This window comes from Atta colombica, unplaced genomic scaffold (genome assembly GCF_001594045.1).
Source record: "Atta colombica isolate Treedump-2 unplaced genomic scaffold, Acol1.0 scaffold140, whole genome shotgun sequence".
In the NCBI taxonomy this organism is placed as follows: Eukaryota; Metazoa; Arthropoda; class Insecta; order Hymenoptera; family Formicidae; genus Atta; species Atta colombica.
The window spans coordinates 1721131-1743375 of record NW_017259229.1 but is presented as its reverse complement, the minus strand read 5'-3'; the positions used below and the strand labels follow the sequence as shown (position 1 = coordinate 1743375).

Below are 22245 nucleotides of genomic sequence, written 5' to 3'. Positions count from 1 at the left end.
ATATATATATATAAAAATCTATCATAATTAATTTTGATAATGTAGTTTTGTAATGTAGTGAACAAAAAAATATCAGACACACATCTCAATAATAGGTTTTGCATTATGATGTATCAAAGACATAAAATCTTTACTCACAAAGCATCTTTAATACACCATAGTTCAAAAACTATCCATTATTCAGCCTTGTGTCAATATCTTTTGTTCACGGCATTATAAGCTAGATATGTGAAAATCATTTTAACAATTTTCGATATAATTAATATGAGATCGTTTCATAAAAAGACGAATAAAAATATAATTTTTTATCATTAGTACACCGCAATATGACAAATATTTTATGATATAGCTATAGAAAATTATGTAGCCATTGCAAATATCTCAAGACACTATTTTATTAATTATATTTATTAAAAAATTGTACATACCAGTGGAATTTGGCTTATCCGAAGGCGCTGCAGGTGCGGGCAGTGGAATTTGTGTCAATAAACTTACACCAACACCTGCTCCAAATGGCGGGTTTACTTGTGGTGTCAACATGGTTTGCATCATGCCGGGTGGTCCCAGCAGACTCTGCATGTTAGGTGGTGGTACTCCGATTGGAACATTCGGCATTAGTCCATGCGGCATTTGTAGGCCCATGTGGCTAATCATTCCTGTATCAGATTCATAACATCTAAGAACTGTAAGATACTTTACTAGAAATCCCATCAAATCGTAGTATCTTCATAGACATCTACTGTGAAAAATATTTTTTTTCATAAGCAAAAAAAATATTTTTCCTTATGAAATATGTGCAACTCAAAAAAAAAAGGCTTATATAGAATAAAATGAAATATACATAAGAATGCAACATATAATTCAAACCATATTAAAATTATTATATAATGAGACTATATAAGAAATATATAACTGAGAATAACTATATTGAATATTATATATACTACATTGATATGCCGCACTTGCAAAATTGTATTCATCTTTATCAGAAAAACAAATTGAATTTAAGAATTGATAAACGCTATAATCTTACGTGGCACTCCAGGTGGCATTGTAAATGCTGGCGGCATCATTTGCAACTGAGTGTTCGGTGGAGGCAGTAGCGCAGCCGATGTTGGTGGTCTGATTGGTGGCGGTTGACTAGTATCGACTAATTGTTGTTGCTGTGGCGGCTGCTGCTGTTGTTGCTGTGAACTAGCCGGCGGCTGTATGACATTAACGATACCATCCGTCAAAGTGGGAATAGGAGCACCAGTGGCAACTATTGCTTGCTGTTGCAAATGCAACTGTTGTTGCAAAACATCTGCACTTGTGCCAGTGTGTTTCAACTTCCCTGTGGTACAAAAAAAAACATAAGGCTTGTTCTTTGTGACTACACTAGATTGCACTTTCTATCTCCCTTTCACTAAACTTCAAATATATATCTATTTGATTTTAAGTAAAGGTGTACATTAGTTCAGTTACAAAGAACAAACCTATACATTTTAGAATTTATAATTAATTATGACATGTAATAATATGTATAATATGAATATACTTTTTAACAGCATATCATCAATTATTATATTTCAATAGAATTAATAATATTTTTGATCAATATAAAACTATTCAGAGTTCTATTTCAACAAGACTGATTCACAGTCGGATTTCAGTTTAAAGATATTACTCTGAGTTTAATCTCGCAAGTTGGTTCAAGTTACATATCACTTTAATTTATGTAACTAAATTGAAACTTGCCTTTTAAAAAACTCTTCTCTAATGCCATCCAATTAAAAAAAGAAAAATTGCATAACAACTGTAATAAATTGTAGACGAAGATAATTAAATTTCATAAATACAAGATTTTTAATTCATAAAACTAGAGCTTATTATGTATCTTCTTACAAGGGCAATCGATTCATAAGTAGCAATTTCTTTTCTGTCTGACTTTCATGCCGTATTTGCTTCGGTTTATAAAACATTAATCGAAGATTGCGAATGAAAGACTTATGAGATGTAATTGTAACCCATGTTTCAGAAACAATAAGACTGATATATAATTTATTAAACTATTCTTTCAATTACTCACTTTTCATATGCAATATATCAATGTACTCTCTATGTGTATGTATAAATTGAAGAAATTTACCTTTCAAATGAGGAGGTAGTGTATCTTCGTCTATCATCCCTCCTTCTTCTAGTAGCTCCAATTCTTGATCGGTAATGTTGGTTAATTTATTCCAGGGGATATAACTGACGCCTAGCTCTACTTCCCAGTAATCTTTCCACTCTTTGCCTTTTACTCCTTTACCAGGTGCCCATGCCAACTATATAATTAAAATAGAAATATATTGCATATAGTAAAGCATTTCAAATTTTTTCAGTTATCATATAAGAAATATATTATAAATAATTAATTACCGTAATAGCTTTGCCTTGCATCTTTTGATTTTTTAATTTTGTTAGCGCTCGATATGCGTCCTGTCTTCTATTCATACATATAAATGCACAACCTCTCGGCGAGATTAAATCAATGCTAACAATATCACCAAGCTCTCCAAATGTATCAGATAATTCTTCTTGATGAACAAGTTTTGACAAATGTCCTACCCAAAGTGTTGTACTGCAAACTGTAAAAACGTGCATTTAATTTTTCCTACTATTCTGATTTATAAAATAAAACGAGGAAAATCTTCTTTATCTTTAAAATACATACCACTTAATTTATCTCTAATTATTGGCGGCAAACCGCGTTTACGTCGTTCCCTATCCTTTTCCCGCTCTTCTTCCGTCATCTTTTCTCGGCTATCATCACGTTTTCGAACTCTTGAACGAGATCTAAGAAAAAGGAGACGATATAAAATATGTGTAATATAAAATTAATAGCACAAAAATGTAAGTTAATCATTTTTTTTCTTCATTTTTCTATATTTAACATATTTGTCAGTAATAAGGAGAATCAATTTGATTTAATGTTAAGTAAGCCTAATTACCTTCTTCGTCTCGATCTGCTTCTAGATCGAGATTTTCTATCTCTATCTCGATCTCTATCTCTGAGTCGTGGAGATCGGGATCGACTGTGATGTCGATATCGGTCTGGCGATCTACTTTGGGAACTTGCATTTTCGCAGTTTACAATTTCTACACTGCTGCTATCACGTCTGACACTGTTTCTATATAAAAAAGCGATCATTATATAAATGAGTTAAATTAGTTAATTATGGTATTGTTAAATTATGACATATTTACCCAGAATAATCTTGCGTTTCTTGACGTTCATCAAGCAATGGACTCTTTTGATTTTGATGCGTAGACTGATTTATTTGTCGAATGTTCGATAAAGACTGGGAAGAATACGACATAGCTGGTGGATAACCAGGTGGTGGCTGACTCATATCTTGCATCACATTACTGTTCATATTTGATGCATAATTTTGTGTGCTTGGTTTCAAAATATCAGAAGGTTTTAAATCGCATTCAGCTGCAAATGGAAGATTCTGAAAGAGAAAAAAAATTTACATACAAAAATCATTAAAAAAAAAATTAAAAAATTATCTGATCAACTTACAGGAACAGTTTGTGCTAAATGCTTATCAAATTCTTCTTCTTGTTGTTTCATTTGTTGCAACTTGCGCATTTTTTCTTCCATTTCGAGTGAAGAGGTTGCATTACTTTGCATGGTTTGTTGTAAAGTTTGTAATTGTCTCATAACCTTCAAATGGAACAGAACACGACGTATATAGAGTGAGTATATTGTACCTTAGTATTGCTATTAACTTTTGGTATTCGACGAGTACCTCTGGATTTGCAAGCAATAGTCCAAGACTTTCTAAACTGCTGTTTGCTGAAACTGTATTGTGCTGTGTATTTGCTGAGGCAGCTGTGCTTGGAGAATTAGTAACAACGACGTCGTCATCTTCTTCTTCTCCGTAATCAAAGTCTAACAACTTTTTATCAAACTTGACAGAACTCTTTGGTTCATTTGTAACGTCCTTTTTCATAAGTAATTGCTGTAAATGTTGTAATTGATCGAAAAAAGAGGAATCCACTTGACCGGAATTGGACTGATTCTATGTGAAAAACAACAAAATTGAATAAAATTATAAAATTTTAAGACATATGTGCACAATGGATAAACATATGTAACAATATTACCAAAAGTTTGTTTGCGTTGACTGCTGCTTCCATTTTTGTTTGTGCAAGCCATACTGGATCAATCGTTTTTCCAGATGGAAATAGTTTGGGATCCTTTGCAGCGTTTTTAATTGTAGATGGCGGAGTTTTTGTGACTGCACTTACATTACTCAGATTACTTCCAGATGATGCATTTAATGTACCTGTCAGTATTAAAATGTTATTTTTCATGTATATGTATATTATATTCCAAGTTTTATATCTAATTCAGACTGAACGCAGCAAGCAGCGGAGCAGCAACAAACCGGCGGGGCGAATTTTTTACATCACTTTAAATATTGCCTCATTGATTGGTTGCTGCTCTGCTTAATGCTTGCTGCGTCTGAATTAGACATAATACTTATATTTATATTATTTATTAATTTCACATATATTTGTAATTGTATTTTTTATATTTACCATTGCTATTTACTGGCTGTTCTTTATGTATAGGATGATTCGGATCTGCTAGATCAAAAAGTGGTTGAATAACTTCTGGTGGAAAAACTGCATTCTTTTGCCAAAGATTTAATACACGTATAACTTTGCTCTTGTCTTCTTGCGGGCACTTTAAAAGATTAAGAAAGGTAGTCTGCATATTTTTTGCAAATCGTGGAGCGAACACATCTTTCTCCATCCCAAACTGATGTCGGGACTGTCGAACAATTGAATCTATTACATACAATCCTGGTACTTTGTACTCCGGCTTGCACTAAAACAAAATAAAATAAATTACAAAATACACGTACATGTATAAGAGAAAATTTGAATAGATATTTACTTTTTGAATAAATTTTTCTACGCTTTGTACAACATGCTTGTAGAATTTTATTGCTTTGATGGCTCCCCGTGTAAGCGAATTCATTTTGGCTTTCGAGATTGGGGGTTTGACATCATAAAGAGCAGAGAGCTGCAAAATTAAATCTTGATTAATTATGTCTTCTAAAGAAGCAATATACAATAGAATTCCTTCTGCATTTATATACGATACAACAAATTTGTGCTTAGTTTCAAATATCCGAACTTAAGTTTTTTTTATTCCTGCACTAAAACTTTTCTTCTTGTTTTAGTCAAATATCAAATATCATTAAAAAAAAAAAATAAAAAAAAACAGATCTGAGCATCTGTTATTTGAACGCTGCTTGCATAACCTTCACAAAACTGGAATAAAAGGAGGAGTATGTCGAGATCAACTCCTATTGTCAGAATGATAAGTATTGATAAAAAGAAAAGTCCATGAAATTCTAATATATGAATAATTCACAAAACTATTGTCCCCTATATTGTATTATTCCTTAGGCCTGTTTTCACAATATATGGTTACCTAAAGATTAAAGGTTCATCAATGAAATTCATTCATGAATTTCTTGATTACTTTTAATTTTAGATAACAATATATTATAAAATCGAGCCCTAATATGTTTGGATAAACGGAGTTCTACTAGTAAGAATTAAAATGTATCATCTATGTAATTTATCTTTTATGTGTATTTATTTTTGAAGTTCTATAGTATATTTAACATAAATTATATGCATGCATTTATTGATAAAAGTGTGAGTATGGACTAATGTACATTTCAATAGAAAGTAAATATTAACATCTCTATTCTTACGCTGCCAAAAGTTGCAGCATTTCAAGTACAATTAATCATGTAATTTTGCTCCTAGAGTGGAAATGTAAAACGAAATGTGAATGATATAAAAATTTGTTGCATTTATGTGTACACACACATATACACGCACACGCACGCATACACACACATACATATACACACACATACACATACACATACACACACACAAAATTGTACTCTTCAAGTTTTGCTTTAGACAAAAAGTCAGATGATTGATCCTCAATAGTATATCATAAGGCTGGCAATCATAATTCGTATTCTTACTTCAAGTAAGCTTAAGATGCTAATATGACTCTATTAATTCATGACACCTCAAAGTAACACTTAAAACAATCTTAAATACAAGAATCGACTACAAATATCGACCAGTCTATCTTCCAGCAAGAGGTCACAATGAATGAATGGAGAGACGTTATTAGCGTTATTTATGTCATTCTATCTTCGTTAATTATTATTACATAAAACAAGGATAGAATGATACAAGCTCTAGTAGTGTCTCTTTTCGAATGCAGCTAGTGAATCATTATATCCAGAAAGGCCACTATTGTGTATTGTGTATCTCGAAATAAGATAAAAATTACACAAGTATGCAAATTCATTTAATTGGTCAATATCTAATGAATTTATTCATTTTTGTAATTTTCACCTCATTTCAAAATACACAATTAACTGGTTAACCAGTCAAGATGCTAAATAATTCAAACGTTGACTTGTTAATTTTATTTTTAACCGAGATCTCGAAGTAATTTTTAAAATCGCGAACACAATCCAGACAACATGAGTATCCAAAAGACGTTATAAAGATATTAAAAAACAACTTTTGGAGCATATATATCTATAAGATATCTAAGACAAAAAGAGATCTTTTGGATGATGGGAAGGTTAATGACGTACAGACCACAACATCACATGTGTGCATGATTGCTTTATCATCCCACAATTCCCAAAAATACAACTAGCTATTTGCTCAACAAAATCGCGATCATTGATTCAGTCGAAATCGGCAAGTGCCCTTCAAAAACAAGTCGCATCAGGTCCTAGCGATAGGGAACCATGCAACCTTCATCGTGATCGCGATTTTCCGAAGAATCTCAACGGAGTTGCGTCTCCGGTGAGGATAAAATTTCGTCAAAATTGAACGGGAGCAACACTGACTATAGTCAAGGGGAAGATTCGGGGGAGGGGGGAGGACGACGCATTTTTTTTCTTTTATCGCAAAGGTTCTTGCGATTTTCTCACGAGATTCAAAATGAGATACGAGACAGGAAGAGCAAAGTTGAATGCAAGCAACGTAGAGAGGGAGAGCTGCCCCTACGACGGTGACCTCTAAGACGTGCGCGTACAAGCGGAGGGACCTCGGGGTGTTACTTACCTCCGCGTTAAACGCCTTCACCGCCTCCATCGTGTGGGGCAGGGAAAGAGCCTCCTCGCGTCACGGTCGTCGTTAAGTCTCACGCGGATCTCGACGTAGCGTAATACCAGCGAAACATCCGCACTAAAGCTCGCATTTCTCCTTCATCACGCACTGTGTAGACGAGCCATGCCATTCAAGATGGCAGGTCTCCCGTGTTTCCCGATACGCATCGCGGGACGGTCGACGCGTGACGTCACACCTGTCGTTTGCCTGATCGGTAAGGCAGGAGAGGCGTCGATTCATGGCGCCTGTTATCGATTATTATTAGCTACGTTCAGTAGAAAAAGCAACTTTACAACTGTTGTTAAATTCTTAAATACGATTGGTCCTTGCTTTTGATCCTTAAGTCGGCACCAATGTCGACATGTTACTTTGATTTTAAGCGAAATTTAAAACTCTCTCTATCTCGTTTTAAAATCGAAAAGAGAGACAGAGACAAAGAGAATATTAAGCTTCGCTTGAAGTAATGTTGATTAAGGTCTTAATCTATCTAAATGTATAAACCCAATAATTAATAATCTTGATGCGCAAATGTTATAGATCGCAAACGTGCTTTTCGAGTATGTCTCAATACGAATGCAACTTCATGTGTAGGCTCAAAGAGGTCGATTGCGTATCTTGAAAATTGAACAAAAAATGAGCAAAATTCGCTAAATGTTGACTAATGAAATTATAAATAACCTAGTAAATTTGAAAAATTCTGAAATAATTATTAATAATCAATGATAATAATAAAGATAATAATTATAATATACATTATATATAGAATATACCATTATATAATAATATTTACTATTTTAATTATTTATTATTATTATTCTGAATCTTGAAATTTTGAAAAATTCTAAAATTTACATAATATTCCTAAAAAATTACTTAAAAAATTTCAAAAAATTTTCACTAGGATTATCTAAATATAGATTTTAGAAGGCGTTACTATACTATTCCGGAAGTTCCATCATCAGCCATTTCTTTGAGTACGTGTGAGTGTCGATTACTAAATTAAAGCGTAACAGAATGAGAATAAACATAAAGTAAAACTGTAGAATAAACTATTATTTATTATATTTATTATTTATTTGATATTTTAATTCTTATGGCAACAAAATAAACAATATATATATTATAACATTTATAACATACATGTAATAAAAATATAAACTTATAGTATATTTGTGTAATACATATATAAATAAATATTGAAGTGCGTATTAAACTTTTTTGATATGTTGAAGATATTTTAATCTAAAATGTATTATTAAAATGACAGTAAAAATAATTCGTAGCATTTATAAAAATAAATTACCTATAATAATATAAGAAATATACTTTACTCAAAAATGCTAAAAGTTCATAATATCTCGCATTTTTCTTTTAAAAAAGTTCTCAAAAGAAAATAATACTATTCATAAAAAAATAATATAATCAATTTCACGATGGAAATATTATAATTATTATACATCTGTATCTATTAATAATCAATTCATGTAATGTAATTGATGTCTCTATTACATTACTTATATCATTTACTTGTACTACAAAAAAAATCCATATAGTGCAATAATATACTGCTGCAAAATGAGCTTCTTTTGTACATGAAATTCTATCAACAAATTGTACAATATTGACTGACACATATATAAAAAAAACTAAAATAAAATTTACCACTATTTTATAAAATAAATAATGAAAAATATTGCAAACATCGAAACATTTGTTAAGAAGTATAATAAAATCGGTAGCAATATTTTCTCTCATCTGTTCTTTGAAATAAATTTGAAACTTGACAGTCTTAACACATGGTTCATTATACCATAAAACTTCTAATCAAGTCCAAAACTTGCCCGTAACTTGCACTGCAAAGTTCCAATTTGACCTGAAAATAAGCATAATATAATAACATTTTTATTATATTAATTAATTTTTTAGTAAATGGTAGACTTGAAATAATAAATAGCTAAGTCTCGAAGGAGAGAAAATTTATGCAAGATTATTAGATTATAAATTTTATTCTTCTTTCAAATTTTTAATTAATGATTTTTATGTTTTATAAATATTTATAAAAATTGTCGGATATATACTTGTAATATTATAATTATGTGTGTAGCTCTTCCCTGATGAACATTTTTCTCATAATTTTTATATGAATTGAAACATTTTTCAGAAATGCTCAGAAATATTCAGAAAATTTATATCTTATTTCAGAATTTGTCATACACGAGAATTCTAAAATATTCTAAAATTTCTCATTTCATAATTAAAAAAAAATATTTTTAAATTTTATAATATTTCATCAGAAATTATACTTAAAAAAAATCTTAGAAATCTTACGATATTTCATAATTAACATATTATTTATGAATAATTCTGAGAAAAGATGTAGATTTTCTGAGAAATGTTACAATTCGTATAAAAAATGAGCTATAAAATTATATAGAAATTCTGAAAAATTATATAGAAATTCTGAAAAATTGTATAGAAATTCTAAAAAATTATATGAAAAATTCTGAAAAAAATTTTCACCAGAGTTTACTTCACAATAAAAGAAAAATTTAGAATGCATGTCAGAGAATTTGAATATAAGAGTAATAAGTACGAAGAATTGCATGAAAAGCTGATTATATATATGTTTTATTATAATTTTGTTATATGAACATTAGTATTAAATTTAAATATATAAGTCAAAAAGTAAGAAAGAATTTTATACAATATCATACAATAGCAAGACTTATTACTTTATTATCACTTTAATATTATTGTTAAAATATCATTTATTTATTAGCACTCTGAAAAGATTAACATTTTCTTATTTAAATAGATGTCAATCTCTTCTTTATAATATTTTTGTAGGTTCGTAATATTAGGTGTAGTAAAAAGAAATCCATTATTTTTCCATTCAATTTAATGCAAAAATAATGGATTTCTTTTTACTACCTAATATGATGACAGTTCTTAAGCTACTTATTATCGATTATACATTCCAAAATAAAGTGCCGCGGTTTCTCGCAATCCTCTGCAGTATATATGAAAATTAATTTTTTTTAATTTTGATGATTTTTCACATTGATATTTTTGTATTATTTTAACGATTTTAAGCATAATCCGATAATAAAAGTGGAAAGCAAAAATATAATTTTACAAAATCAGAAGACAAATAGACACTGATCAAAATTCAATCAAAAAAGTTCTAAAAAATCTAATCACTATTTTCATTTTTGACTATGCTTTCCCTCAGATTAGTTCCTACATGTGTATACTCAATTTTCTACAATTACTTCCATTCAGTGTATGTTTTGCAAACCATTCTCTCAAATCGTTAATTTTTATATTCTTCATTGCAAGCGCTTCTCTTTCGTGTCTTGTCAAACATGTATTGCCAATTTGTGATTTCTTTCCAAATACTCTAATTTTTCCTTTCTTCTCTTATTCTACTTTTTTTAAATTTCCTTAGCACTTTCTTAACATCATCTAATTCTTCTTGTGTAAACGCAAAAATCCAATTCCAAAATCTTATTAAATGATTTCAAAAATTTCTCAATTCGTTGGTCCACATGCTCAGTTATGTATTTATCTGCTTGTATGCAAACAGTAATGGAATATCCTAAAATTCCGTTAACATCTATAAGGTCTCGCACGAGACATAACCAAGCTGTTCTTGAGTTCGTAACCGATTACTTAACGGTTCTTTCATTATTATCTAAAACGAAATATGAATGAATGTAATGTATGGACAATCGCAACAATTGCAATATATATAATCAAAGTTGTTATTCATATTTCATTTATTACAAATAAACGAATATAATCCGAGAATTCCACGCATTAAAAATATATGAAATGATATTATTTAATATTTACAATCAACAAATCGATTAACACTAATAATTCAATCGAGCTGACATCGGCTTGATAATAATTTGTCACAAAATTTACATCAATTTTATTAATATTTTTCAACTTGCAATAGTATGTGCTCAAAAGTATCTGAATGACCTTCGTCTGCAATATCATATTAAAACAAACTGCAATTAATTACTTCGATATATTATTGTAGTAGTCTTGATTACAGCGTCTTGTGTCATATTGCCTTGCACGAGACACTGAATGTACAAATGAAGGATTTCACAAAGTTTCGAAATTCTTCAAAATTAATATTACATAGAGCAGTGTGCATGTCAACACGTGTATAATGGACGAACTTTAGTATCCATAATTTCACGTCCCTGCAGAAAAGAATAAAAATATACATTGATTAATTGTCATTGATGAATATGTCATTGATTAATTAAAATGTAGTTTGATGTAACCCAATATGATATAATTTTACAATATCAATTGTAATAATATATATTATTAATTAACTCTGTTAGTTATGTACGAATTTGATAATTGTTTTAATTATGTTTAATAATAGTCACTTGACGAGTTTCTGAGGTTTCATAAATTTGTTGGACAATATTCTGAGTTGTTGCTTAAACAATTTCAAACAAGTCCTTCATAACAAGATTTGGATAGTCCATCATGTATTTTGCAATAGTCATCAATAAAAGCTGTAATATAAATAATAAAATATTGATGCATTTCTAGAAATTATATTCATAACTCCAACACACATTTTGAACATAAACTTACCGTAATTTTTCATTAAATCTTCATTTTTATTATAATACCTTTTTCATTGACTCTTATATCGAAATGAAATTCAGCTTCTATAGATGGATATAATTCTTCAGTCGATAATAATCGTAATACACTGCAGTACACTTCTATGAGAGCTGTACTGAAATGTTAATGTAAATATTTTTAAAAATAAAATACAAATTATAAAAAAATTATTATAATTATAATTAAATATTAATTGCAAATTAAAGATTGATATACAGGACACACGCACGCACGCAATAGAATATAGTGTTACTATATTATATAATGTACAGTTATTACATTTTCCATGCTATTATTTACTTTTTCGGCGACTGAAGTCCCAAATCGGAAACAAAATGCAAATTGATAACATTTTGGAATACAACATACTGGACGATACCAAATCTCTGACATATCATCTTTGTGTAATTTTACAGGATATTTTAGAACCTCCGCTGGCATCGATATTAAAGAGAAGTCGCTTGTAATGAATGTATTTGATAATGGTAAATGAAAATCTGGCAATGGCTCGATAAATTTCCAGCGTTTAATTCATTCCTTTGATATCTCAATGTCCGTATACTAGATTTTGAACCACGGCTCGATCTTATTTAATTCAAGACAATCAAAATCATTGTTAAAAATCATGATATTTGCAGTTTCTGGCACCAAATAGTCCAAATATTTTTGTATAGCTTCCGGATTATACTCGAGAAGAAGATTATAGTATCCAATTATACAATATAATCCCGAGGCGGATAGTAATGCATATTTATACACAAATCGTCCACATTATCCTCCATATCTGAAAATCTAAAAAAAAAGCTTCCAAATATAACTTACATATATTTACATATACATATCTTACATATATTTTGTCGGTTTTTCTCTCTTATACGTCTATTTATTCTTAAAATCAATTTACCTAAAAATATTTTTTCTTATTTTATAAATCTCATCGTAAATCTGTTTTTGCGGGCCTCTCTCTTTAATAAATTGATAAAGGAAAATATTGCATTTAAAATTTCCTTCAAATAGTGTTGTCCCTCATAGGAGAAATCTACACTAATCTTGAACAAAGCGTACATCGAGTTATATTCAAAATCGTTTGCATTGATACCACCAAAAGAATCAAGGATCCATATTTTTTTGCGAAGATAACTAAATAAGAAACCTTTCTCTTCATGCATAATAATCTATGCGACGTAATGATTTGGTTTGCTTTTGTAAAAGTCAAATAGTGAAGGTACTGCCCATGTTATTTCTAATTAAAAGACAATATTTGTTCATATAATGATAACTTCTTTTGAATCTGTTTGATTCACATACTTGATAGATATCTTTAAAAGGTTTAATTTTATATATTTTCCGGAAAGCGATGGTATCAAAAGAAACAATTTTAAATGCGGTAAAGTCATCAGGAGGCAGTCGGTTATTTGGTATATCAGCAAAGTACATTGTGACATATTTTTCCAATGTATTCAGCGATATTTCGCCTAGAAGATGTATTATGTTATGAATTAACTATATTTAGTAAATAATCAATGGTTCTCATCGTAATTTTAATGAAATTACCTGTATAGTTAGCTTCATTCTGAGAACGCTGTAATGGCGTTTCCTGAATTTGTGCAACTCTTCGTACAATTTGTCATTATGTACATTATCGCGCAATGTTATTAAATTGCCCCAAGTAAACTTGCTGGCTGGATGATTAGTTCGCGCGAAGGAAGAAAATAGTTGTTCCTTCCTGTTCTCGTCACAAGGCCAACTGGAACTCTATATGAGTATATCATATCAAAATTGTAAGTTGTAGTAACAATATTACGATTAGAATTTATATACCATTTTCTATAGCCTTTTGCTCCCGTATGATGGCATTTTTCTTCATTAGAAGTTTAATGAAAAATTAAGCAAAACGATCAAGAGCTGATAACAAATATTTCTCTTGAATATGAAAGAAAAATGTTGTATTCTCATTGTCTGTTTTAGCATTAGTACATCCACCATGCTTAATAATAAATTCTTGAAAATCGTTTTCCTACAAATAAAATGATACACATTTGAATATATGCAAATAAATAAATTTTATAGTATATTCATGTTTCATGTTCTACTTGTGGATATTTTTTGGATTCCATGTAAATCATATGCTCAAGTAAATATAGGCCTGGAATCTCCAGTGGATCACTGAAACTGCCTATTCCCACACACAATCCACATTTTGCCTATGTTAAAAAAATATATTTGTATGTTACGTAATAATTAATTCAGGATTTATATATTTTATGCTTTATTAAAGCAGACTTTATGCATATTGACCGGCCATTATGAATTATGCGCGAATTAATCATTTCACTTCCCGTAACATATATACACTGCCAATCAGGAAGTTCGGGCATAAACTTTATCGAATAATCATGTAAAAAATTAAAAAAATTAAAAAATTAATTATAAAAACAAAAATATGTTATTTTTTTTACTTTTTTATATAGAATGTTTAATTAATTTAAGCAAATATCTAAAAAATTTCTTAAATTTTTAAATTAATTTATTCAAAGAACTGTTTCCATTTTTTATTATTTCGAATTTTTTATTATTTTAGATCAAAAATTCCAATACAGTCAAACCAGTTTCAAACTATCAGAAAACTGCACATTATCTCAATTTGATTATACTGTGCCATAAAATTTTATAATGCATAGATTCTTAATAGTCATAAAACCATTTTGAAAACATGTAGAAACAAGCTCTAATTTTCAGATTTTTCTTTATTTTATTTAAGAAAATATGATCACCATAACTATAAATTCTTAGACTGATATTCACTAGTAGGTTAGTTAAAAACTAGTACGTAGTCGACTAGTATTTAAGATTGTCTTAGAGGCCGATTCTGTAACTCTTAATGTCGTTAAGAATTACAGAATCGGCCCCTTAAGTACAGTCTTAAGATATGTCACAAACCAATCAGGCCAAGCTGTATTAACATCTTAAGACATTACTTAAGACGAATTTGAAATAAAAACGGATTATGAATACCAGCCTTAGTACTGGCAATAAATTTTGTAATACAACTATTATGTCACCCTATCCTCATGGAACAACGTTGATTGTAACAAGCAGAATAAGTCCACATCTATATTCCCGGAATTTTCGAAATTTATCAATTTATATTAGGTTTTATATATAAAAATAGATGTCTTTTATAATTTATCTATTTTCGTTATTACAAATTTAATATTCAATAAATTATATAAAAAAAATTGATACAAGGAATATCCTAAAATACAAACTAAATTGTCTTGTACCTTATATGTACCTTATATTTTTCATAATTTGTTTAATTGAAGAACTACTTTCTTCATTAGTTCTTCATTCATCAGTTGTATCATGTTTATCTTCCTCTTTATGATCTCCTTCTTCTTCTCCTATTAGCAAAGCTGTTAAATCATTTGGTAATCTGATAACTCTAAATTTGAAAGATAAAACAAACAATAATGAAATGAGAAATTATTGGGAGTACAAATTAGTTCGGTCTGTTTTTTTGTGTATTTATTTCAAAACAAAATGAACAGATCAATTAAAATATTGTCCATCGCTGCCTACTACTTTTTCCCATCTCTCAGGCAATTTCCGAAAAATCCATCTCGAAAAAATGACTCGTCTTTGGAGGCGATCCAATTTTGGAGTCAATTTTCGATTTCTGCGAAAGAAGTGAACCGCAGCAAGAAAGCTGCATCCTTCGGAACTAGTAATCAGAAGGAACAATGTCCGGAGAATACGGCGGGTGCAGTAAAACATCCCATTTAAACGTTTCCAAATATTTTTTTACGACTTTAGCGACATGAGGCCGAGCGTTGTCATGAAGAACAATAATTTTTTCATTTCTTTATCATGTCTTTGCTCGTATTCCGGCCGTTTTTCTCGCAATACACGGTTCAAACGAATCAATTGTAGCCGATATCGACTGCCCGTAATGGAATCGTTCAGCAGCTCATAGTAAACAAGACCCTTTTGGTCTCATCAGATACAGAGCATGATTTTCGAACCATGAATGTTCGACCGTGGTGTTGATGTTGAGGTCGATGACAATGATTGACTGGGCTTAGTGTAGTATTTTTTTTTCTTGGGATTGTCGTAGAATATTCACTTCTCATCTCCAGTCACAATCCGATGCAAAAAACCTTTTCTTTGTTGTCCTTGAATCAACTGTTCGCAAGTGAAAAATCGCCTTTCAACGTTTCTCGGTTTCAGTTCGTAAAACACCCAATTTCCTTGTTTTTGAATCATTCCCATGGCTCTCGTACAGAATGGCTTGTTGAGTTACCCCCAATGATTCTGCTTCTCTTGCGTTTGACTCTGATCTTCTTCGAGTAATGCCTCTAATTCTTTGTCTTCGAATTTTTTTGGCTGTCCAGAGCGAAGCTTGTCTTCAACGTAAAAATCTCCATCCTTGAAACGTCGAAACTATTCCCTACATGATTTATCAATTGGAGCAGTATCACCATAAACTTCGACAAGCATTCGATGGGCTTCAACCGCACTTTTCTTCCAATTAAAGCAGAAAATCAAAATTTTCCGCAAATGCTGCTTGATTAACACAAAATTCGACATTTCAAACACAGTAAAAATCAAGGTTTTTGTATAAAGCGATATAAACTCAAAGCGATATAAACTGAATATTATTAGGAGATGTTTAACTTCTCTGAAACTGCCAAAATCAGCTATCACTATGAACCATTCACAACAACTAGAGCTATCTTTAGGGAAACGGACCGAACTAATTTGTACTCCCAATAGTAGAAATATTAATCATTCTTTTCAGGTGTACTTTATCGTTTGTTTTTCTTCTTTTTCGTTGGAAGAAGTTTAACTGAAAAGATCTATTATCTAGATAATATTTCTTACGCTTATTTCGATCGAAATCATATTTGTGTTGAACATTTATGGTTTCATCTCACTTATATGCTGCTTCGTCTTTCTCCGATGTAATGGGCGTCTCCAGATATTTGACTTTAAAGCGCTTATCATTACTACTACATTGCATTTTTGATATTATATCAACGCAGGAAGTCAGAATAGAAATTAAGTCGGTCAGTAAAATATAAATCTGATCACAGAATTCATAACAGAATTTTAAATCGTTTTTAAATTTATTTTCAATAGATTTGATTATAGTTTTCCACAGCACTTTAACCTTCTTTTTTTTGAAGTCTCTTATGCCTGTTTCTACCAATGATTACTGAATTTCTAAAAATTAGGCTGTGATCAAAGTTTTCGCTACAAATGCTTTGAAACTTTTGATGCACCAATTAGAAAAAAAAATTTTACAAACTGACCAATTAAAAAATGCTTCAAAGCGTTTGCAGCATCGCGTTGACCGTATTCTTAGAAAAAGATGGAGAGTAAGTTGAATCAAGTTGAAAGTTCTTCTTCTTAAGGCACCTGGATTTAATTTATAGGGCAGCTCTAAATGGTCCCAAAATTTATCAGCTGAAAGTCTATAATATACATATATGTAAATTATAAATTTTCAGTAATGACAGCAAATTTGGATGTAATGATCATTAAAAATGGCTGTTTGAAAATGGCTGCTGAACGCCGGCCATTTTCACCCGAGGGCCCAAAGCATCATTCTATTGTTTTCCTTTGATTGGCTTGGTTAGTCTCATGGTGGATACTTTTTTGGTCCTGATCCAATAACGGAAATTAATTTGGCCAAAATATTACTACAGTCAAAATCGGCTTCACTTTTATTCAAAGATTTTAGGGATAATGTAACACTGTCTGAATACATAAAAACATATTCTCATAAAAATAATTCATAGTATTTGTAAAATTAAATAATTTATATTATTATAACAAACATATAAAATGAATAATGTAATCTTTTTCTATTTCATTGAAATATTAAAGGCATTAAAAGATATTAGTATTTCACTAAATAATAGTAACATTTCAAAAGAAATGCAAATGCTTTTTTTTTATCAAAAAATGTTAAAATTAAAACATCTTGCATTTTTCTTCTTCAATGAATCTGAAGACACTGGTAGTGTCTAAGCTACACGCAGCGACACTGCCGTGGCTACTTTACGCAAATCAAACACAAAAAAATAGAACCATTTATTAGAAATAATAAAAATAAATTTCATGAAAATTATTACAGTTAATATCAAAAACCTAACATTTAGTATTAACAATTTAGTATTAACAATTAGTTAATATGTATGTATATCTGATCACTTATATCTCAGTTTAATTTTCGAAATCCATAGAGTTTTAAAGCGCTCATTGTCAATCTGCTGCAACATGATCTTCTGTGCATGAAATTCTATCCTAAATGAATTATGTAATGTTAGATTGATACAATAAGAAAAAATTCAGTAATACAGTAAGATACAATAACATAAAATTCGCCAGTATTTTTTTTGAAATAATGGAAAACGTTGCAACGCTTACGCTTAAGAAGTGTTTTGAAAGTAATAGCTCTTCGTGTATGTGTCCTCTGAAATAAGTTGACTGAATGGACGCGCAGCTCGTTACGCCACAAAACTTCTAATAAATTCCAAATCTCATGTCTTGTCAATGCAAATTGCGAAGTTTCGATAGAACTGATAGTAAGAACAATTTTATATTATTAATAACAATCAATCGATTCTTTGATATATTTGAGATAACAATATGCTAGGTTTCGTAGACGAGAGAATTATGCGATTATTAGGATACGACAAAACAATATAAATTCTATCCTTCCTTTAAAATTTTGATTAATGTAATTTTCATGTTTAAATATCCATTTAGGAAAACTGTCAAATATACATTTAAAATATTATTATGTTTAGCTTTTCTACTTGATAATAAAAGAAAAATTCAAAATACATGTCAGAAAATTCTAAAATATGTGTCGTTTTTGAAATACATCGCTATCTTTTTAATGGAATTTCTGTATCTTCGAAGTTTTCATCAATATTACTTGGTGTTCTTTTTTTGATCTTGCTTATTTTCAACGGAACTGAAATAATATCATTTAATATTAAGAGAAAATAAAATGAAGGGATATTAAAAAAATTGAGAAAAAATTAACATTGAAAAATTATGAAGTAACTCTTACAAATGTAATGATTCCAATTTTACGTCCGATGCTAAGAAGGAACTAATATTCTCCCTTCTTCCACAGACAAAGAGACTTCGGAAGCAGGTATTACTATATTCTCTACAGAGGCAAGAGTTACAGTTATCGCTGCAGTTTCAAACAATTGGAAAATAATAATATATAGAAAGAATTACATTTAAAAATTAAATAAATGAAAAGTATTGTAAAATTTTTTTCAGACAAAAAATGTTAAATATAAATAGAACTAGATAGAAAAATGTCTTATTCGGATTAAAAGGATCTTTATAGTATTTAATAATATTTTAGCGTGAATTTATATCTATCATATCTAAATAGTTTTATACACTGCGCATTGATTTAATTTTATCAATTCGATTGATTCTTGAAAAATAATCCGTAATTGAAACTGAGATAATAGTATCAAAGATTAAAATAACAAATAATTAAACGATATTCTAATATGGGTACTCTTATATTATTAGTATTAACTACATTTATTTTTCGTCTAGTTAGTATACTATCATTCTTATTCACTCTAGTTACTATATTATCATTTGTCTAGTTATATTTATTTTGTTCTTGTAATCTTCTTCTATGTTTGAAACATGATCTTCAATTTTTTTATGCTGCAGATCGTCAATTATATATTCTAAAAAAAAGTCCATTTTCTTGCAATTCTCTGCAGTATCTACAACAAATATTTTAATTTTAAAGCACCCGAATACTCGGCTAGTGACATAGAATCAGATGGCGGCGATTCCATAACTTATATCTTTACATATTTATCTACAGTTATCGACATGTTTATCTATAGAGTTTATATGATGATAGTTTATATGATGAAAAAGCTGCGTAACGATATATATCGATAATTGTCGATAGGTGTGTAAAACAGAATAATGCCTTCGACGGAATGTGGCGAATTCGGTAACCACACATAAGCAATCTCGCTCATTTCATCGGCGCTATTAATGTACTTTACCGTCAACAATTTTATTATGTCACGACCAGATGATACGTGGTCAGGGTTACGTCAATTAATCCGATCAAACGTTATTTGTCGTATAAGTCTTGAGAGATCGCTCGAGTGAGGCGGACATATTTCATCTCGCCTCGAGTATTGCATTATACTATTTTTGGGAAAGCGTTGCCGGCTTTAACTGTGCGTAGTATGACTGGTCAAGTTTACCTCGTCAACGAGAACCAAGGTCATTAAATTTCGAAGAAGAAAAAGAAGAAGTTACTTGTCATATGAGGAGCAACATGATTGTCGTGCTAGTGTCTCTGATTCTCGGGGCGCTTATAGCCTTTTACTTTTATCTGACACGAAATTACAAGTACTGGCAAAAACGTGAAGTTCCATATGTGGATGGAGCCTTGCCAAGGTTCGATAACATGTTATCAGTGATTTGCATGAAGACGCACATCGCCGATTTCTATTGCAAGATCTATAAGGACAATAAAGGTCATAACATGGTTGGGATCTATGACTTTACATCACCGGCCTTAATGATCATCAAACCAGCACTAGTGAAAATGATACTGCAAACCTATTTTTCAAGTTTTGTCGAAAACTGTTGTTCATATTGATAAAGAATCAGATAGCCTCCTGTCATATAATCCCTTCGGCCTTTCCAGTGAGAAGTGGTTGAACAGCAGAAAGCGACATGACATTGACATAGGCATTTTCCAGCATGCGACTGAAGATCCTGCTTGAAAGCATTAAAAAGGTGTGTGCGACAATGGAGAATTACATGACAGAAAGTTAAGCAACAAAGAGACAGAATTCGAACTGAAGAGCTTATTTTCTAAATATTCCGCGCAGGTAGTAGCTGTTGCTAGCTTCGACATCGATGGATACTGCTTTGATGATGACAAAAAAGATGTATCTTTCAGAAAACTCGGACAAGCCATCTTCAAACCAAACGAAGTACAATTATGTTCATTTTCATATTTCTCATTCCGTCGTTAAATAAAATCTTCTAAAATTAGACCTAATCCCGAAGCACGTTGACAATTTTTTCAGAACATTAGTTGCAGAACTCATGGAGCAAAAGAGAAAGGACGGAATACTTAGAAATGATTTTCTCCATTTGATGGCTGAACTGGAGCGAACAGAGGGGGATAAATTTGATAATGAAATGCTCACGGGTCAGGCAATGTCATTCGTTCTCAACGGTTACGAAACATCCAGTAGTGTTATGAGCTTCGTTGGATTTTATTTGACCCATTATTCAAAAATACAAGAGAAATTACATGAGGAAATGGTCAACAAATATGATCCGTGCTCAACAAATACGATAGTGAAATCACGTATGAAGGCTTGAGAGAGATAACATATATGGACCAGATCATTAACGAAACGATGAGATTAGTATCCGCAGTATTATTGATGAAGAGACGATGCACACAAGAGTTCGAACTGAAAGGATCCAATGGAGTTGTCTGTCGCGTGACACCTGGAATGAAGATTTTGATATCAGTTCAAGCTGTCCACAAAGATCCACAATACTGGGAAAATCCGGAAGAGTATGATCCTGAAAGATTCGACTCGGATAGAAAACACAACATTGATAGATTCTTTCTTCCATTCAGCGAATCTGTGTGGGCATGAGAATGGGCCAGCTGCAGATAAAGGCAGATTTGTGATTGTGAGAAAATATAAGCTGGAACTATCCCCGAAGATGCAAATGCCTTTAAAGTTGATTCCTGGCATCATATTACCAACACCAAAAGGTCTGTGGGCCTATTTTCGGCAGCCTTAAATATCTTCTTTTAATTTTTTTTTTAATTTTTAATGTGTGTTTTTGTTACATCAAAACAGAAGATTGTAATTTATTTTTATATAAAAATGTTCTTTTTAAATTTTGTCAGTTTTAATATTGCATCTTTATATAAAAATTAGAAAGATATTTAATATTTTCTTATGCATTCATATATTTTCATAAATTCTTAATTAGGGGAATAAACAAGAGATTTAATCATATTCATATAGAAATAAAAGATCAGAGTAATTAGAATTATGTATTTTTAAAATATTTTTTATATAAATATTGTAATTTGCTCTTAATTTAATAAAAAATTTTATCTTTAATTATTGTATATTTTGAAAAAAATAATAAATTTAATTCTTAAAGTTTTGCAATTAAAAAAAAATGTATTTTTGTACAAACAATAATAAATTCTCTTGCTAACTCTGACTATTGTTTTAATACGAAACAGTCAGAAATATATTTAAATGGATATTTTAAATAAATCAAATTTGTTCTACTGTCAATTATTTAAAAATT

At 30.4% G+C, this 22245-nt stretch overlaps 1 protein-coding gene and 2 pseudogenes across 2 annotated transcripts in view; 1 reads left to right on the top strand and 2 right to left on the bottom strand.

Moving 5' to 3' along the window:
• The window catches only part of LOC108684848 (splicing factor, arginine/serine-rich 15), an 11058-nt gene extending 3870 nt beyond the window's left edge, over positions 1–7188 (bottom strand). For both annotated transcript variants that reach the window (XM_018189377.1, XM_018189378.1), the window contains exons 1-13: positions 7159–7188; positions 4934–5062; positions 4573–4864; positions 4135–4316; positions 3777–4049; positions 3548–3691; positions 3229–3476; positions 2973–3152; positions 2696–2817; positions 2401–2609; positions 2129–2306; positions 1034–1333; positions 429–656 (exon numbers count right to left, since the gene is read on the bottom strand). In XM_018189377.1, the coding sequence (XP_018044866.1) occupies positions 429–656; positions 1034–1333; positions 2129–2306; positions 2401–2609; positions 2696–2817; positions 2973–3152; positions 3229–3476; positions 3548–3691; positions 3777–4049; positions 4135–4316; positions 4573–4864; positions 4934–5062; positions 7159–7188 (2515 nt within the window). The remainder of the gene's footprint in view (positions 1–428; positions 657–1033; positions 1334–2128; positions 2307–2400; positions 2610–2695; positions 2818–2972; positions 3153–3228; positions 3477–3547; positions 3692–3776; positions 4050–4134; positions 4317–4572; positions 4865–4933; positions 5063–7158) is intronic.
• A 3255-nt stretch (positions 7189–10443) lies between these two features.
• LOC108684765 lies at positions 10444–15233 on the bottom strand (annotated as a pseudogene).
• A 4809-nt stretch (positions 15234–20042) lies between these two features.
• On the top strand, positions 20043–21720 carry LOC108684764 (annotated as a pseudogene).
• The last annotated feature ends 525 nt before the right edge of the window (positions 21721–22245 follow it).